Source organism: Monopterus albus, unplaced genomic scaffold (assembly GCF_001952655.1).
Source record: "Monopterus albus unplaced genomic scaffold, M_albus_1.0 scaffold134.1, whole genome shotgun sequence".
In the NCBI taxonomy this organism is placed as follows: domain Eukaryota; kingdom Metazoa; phylum Chordata; class Actinopteri; order Synbranchiformes; family Synbranchidae; genus Monopterus; species Monopterus albus.
Genome location: NW_018128014.1, coordinates 3081164 through 3085118, shown reverse-complemented (window position 1 = coordinate 3085118; position 3955 = coordinate 3081164). Strand labels below are relative to the sequence as shown.

Here is a 3955-nt window from a genome sequence, read left to right as displayed (position 1 = left end):
TTTTTTTAATTCTGTCTCTCAGAGTGGGAATGCACCTACAATGTGAATTTCAGACCCCTCCATGATTTCTAAGTGGGAGAACTTGCAAAATCGCAGGGTGTTCAAATACTTCTGTTCCTCACTGTACCTGTGTGAATTATGACCAAATAATAAAACTTTGGTCTCACCAGACCACATGATCTTGCTCCTTAACGAACTCCAAGCCTGCTGCCTTGTCTGGAAGTAAGTGATGGCTTCCTGCTTCCCAAACAGTCCAGACTTGTGCAGGCTACACTTAACTTGTATTCCTGTTGCCGCTAAGTTAGGGAGGGTGTACAGAGTGTTGGAAAACATTTCATAAAGGGTGATGCACACTTTGCCACTGATATTTTCATTATTTTACTACAACTTTCTTTTTATACCCTGCCTGACCATTCTTGTTACTTCTTTTGATGAAGGAACAGTTGCACTAGCTGAATGTGCATTAAATATTATGTTGAGGAGGAAAAAAAAATCTTTTTTGCCATTTCAAGGTGAAGGGACATGAACTTTTGCACTCCACTGTAGCACAGTCCAGCTGAACAGCAGCACAAACTGCAGCCTCACAGCTCTGTGAACCGGTCCGAACACAAAGTGAGCATCATCATCAGGATTGACTGCAGTTAGAGTGACTGAGCTACAGTAGGTGTTCCTAATGAACTGAGCTCTGAGTGCATGTGTGGTCCTCAGGCTGCGGGTGAGCTGGTGGACCTGCAGAAGGTCGGTCCAGTTGCAGACAGCTGTGTGTTCTCTGGCCTGACAGCGGGACGTCTGTACAGGCTGCAGGTGGTGAGCTGGAGCGGAGGCATGAGCAGCGACTCGGCTGTGCTCGCCCGGACCGGTCAGTCGCTACGTCCACACCAACATTTATATATCTGATGTAATAACTGCTGCATCTTCCTTTTCTCCTACCAGAGCGGCTTCATTCAGTTCTCCTGTTTTGTCATGTTGTTGTGTTTTCTTACCTTCGTTCCTCTTCATCAGTTGTTGTTCTCTTCCTCTTCTTTACCCATCATCATTTGCTCCTCATTCTTTCTTCTCTGTCCACCCAACACCCCTCACATTTTGTTTTCTGTTGTTTTCATCCTTCATGTTTTCCTTCTTTCCCTGCTTCTCCATTAAGATATTCCTGTATTTTTTATATTTCCCTTTTGCCCTCTTCACTTTTCTCTTTCTTTTCATGTCTCTCTCTGCTCTGCAGTCCCATCTCCAGTCTCGTCTCTTCAGGTTCAGAGTTCAGGGCAAACGAACCGGCTGATGGTCAGCTGGCAGCACGGCGAGGGAAGGTGGAGCAGCTATGAGGTAAGCTGACAGACGGGAGAGGCTGGCATTCATTAGATTTGGTCAAAATGTCGTAGAAGATAACACACTGCTGCTACATGATGAGGAGGTTGTCACATTACACTGAGCCCAAAGTTAAGTTTTGACGACTACACAGTGACTGAAATTACAGCTCAGTTGAGGAACAATGTAAAGATGGGCGGGTCACAGCTTGGAAAGTTGAATCTTCTCTCAGAACCAGGACGGTGAGGTTACATACAGCACCACCTGCAATCTGGACATTTCAGCGGCTCATACAATGTTGAAAATAGAAACTGCCACGACCTGCTCAGCAGCAACCAGCAGACAGAGCCAGTCAGAGACCAGCTAGGGAACACAGCAGAGCATTTAGCAGCTACAGAGCCAGAGGTTTCCCTCAGCAGGTGGTGGAGACCAAAGCCAGAGCTGAGGCTCATCAAGTTCAACGTATTGACTTAAAGTGGATAAAAACAGTAATGCTGGTTAGGGCTGCATGATTAATCATTTTGTGAGCATGATTTAGATCCCGGTGCCATCGCAATCTCACGTGATAATGATTCGACAGTGTTTGCATTAGCAGGGAGATCCCTTGCATCAATCTAAGCGCTCCCTTTTTCTCACTAAGCTGCATTAACTAATAACTGCAAAGTGACTTACTGCTGCCTCTACTGATAGTCAGCACTGGGTGCGCAGGACAGGAAGCACAACATTTGAAAAATAGTGGCAGGACGGCACAGAATGTCTTTCATCATGTCAAACATGTTGTATGTGTTTTTGACTTGGTCTTCCTGTCCACAGCTCATCAGGCGATATAATACATTCCTGATTTTGGTTAATGGGAGCACTTGCTTTGATACAAGGCATCTCCTTGCTAATGCAAAACAGGGCAGAATCATTGTCACATGAGGCTGAGATTGCACAGGGATCTAAATCACGCTAACAAAACGATGAATCGTATAGCCCTGATGCAGGTGTTTTTGACTTATGAGCTGTGATGTAAAATGTCCAGGCTCCACGAGATGTTAGTTTATATCCTGGAGTAGAGCTAATTAGAATTTAATATTGACTATAACAGTACTATGGGAATGATACCTTAGGATGCTATAAGTAATATTTTATTGGCTCTTCCTGCCTAACATCACCTGAATAAGTCAGCTAAGTCTTGCAGTCTCAGCCTAGAGAGCTCCTCTGCTAATATTTTGCTTCAAAATCAAGTTTGTTTTTGACTGAAAAAAATGGAGCACTAATAAATCTTTGTTTTAAACACAGAAAACAAAACATTAGCACACTGGCTAATGTAGTCTAAAGCAGCTAATGTTGTTGTTGCCTTCGTGTGATTTCAGGTGGTGTTGTATGACATTTCGGGGGCCACTCTGGGAACTCAGATGCTGGGGGTGGAGCACAAGAGTCACATGTTCTATGGGCTGATCCCTGGCAGGCTGTATCGTGCTGAGGTTGTCACACACAGCGGGGAACTGACCAATAATGTCTCAACCTTCGGACGCACCTGTGAGTTACATTAAACAGTTCCTTTTGTTGTGGTTAGTGGTGTTTTTCATAGTTTGGTTATCCATGGTTGATGTTTTTCCCACTCCCAGCTCCAGAGCCGCCCACCCACCTGTCTGTCAAACAAGGCTCAACTAATGAGACAATAGAGCTGTCGTGGTCCGGTCCTACCTATGGAGACTACGATAACTTCAGTATTCAGTGGACCCCTCCAGACCGCCTGTCCATCATGCAGACTCACCTGACCTGGTGTGTCGTGGGTGGGATGTTTCCAGGGCGACAGTACAACTTCACTGTGATGACTCTTAGTGGCGGAGGGGCTGTGGGCGGGCCCAGAGTCAGCAGCCAGCCAGTCCAGAGGAGCGTCAGGACAAGTAGGTGAAAGCAGAATCATTCTGAGATGCATGATAAATAAACTTTTGACACAATGATAGAGGAACACTAGTGTCTAACAGATATCCTTCACTGTGGTGCTGAATCTTTGTCTTTATAAAGGAAGTGTACTTTTAAATTTCCCTTTTTACCACTAGAGGGCAACAGAACAGAAGAATTAAATATCAAATGAGAACACAAACACTCTCTGGCTCTGAATCCATTTTTAATTACAGTCTGTCAGCAAGGGTTTTGGCTTGTTGGGACCCGGTACTTTTCACCATGCTAACTCTGAGAAGAAGCAGTCCAAGTAACTTCAAAACAGTGCTGATTTATTTCATGAACACAGATAAAAATTAACATTACATGCTCAGGTATCTTGCACCTCCAACATGCACGCAGGCAGCTGAAAGATGAAAGACCCCGAACCACAACAGGCCTATACATTATATCACTTTGGTTGGGCTAGCCCCATTCTACACAGGAACGCCAAACCGTGACATCTCCCACTGCCAGGTTTGCAGCTGGCCAGAGCATTAGTAAGAGCATGAAGAAGAATGTGTTATTGTCTGTTGATTATGTGGTGTTTAGCTAAAACATTCTAACACGACCTCTAGTGACATGTCATGACATTAAACATAAGAAAATATTATGGCTATGACTACAGTTATACACGTCAGAATAATAATAATATTAAACATCCTGTCTTCTAACAGTCATCAACTTTCTATCTAGTTATCCTTGACCATAAGCAACCTGC

General features: G+C 44.3%; 1 protein-coding gene across 1 annotated transcript in view; it reads left to right on the top strand.

The window, feature by feature from the left end:
* The window catches only part of ptprb (protein tyrosine phosphatase receptor type b), a 43334-nt gene that overhangs the window by 16334 nt on the left and 23045 nt on the right, over positions 1–3955 (top strand). The window contains 4 exon segments of the mRNA XM_020613430.1: positions 709–859; positions 1220–1320; positions 2661–2826; positions 2916–3197. Of these exon segments, the coding sequence (XP_020469086.1) occupies positions 709–859; positions 1220–1320; positions 2661–2826; positions 2916–3197 (700 nt within the window).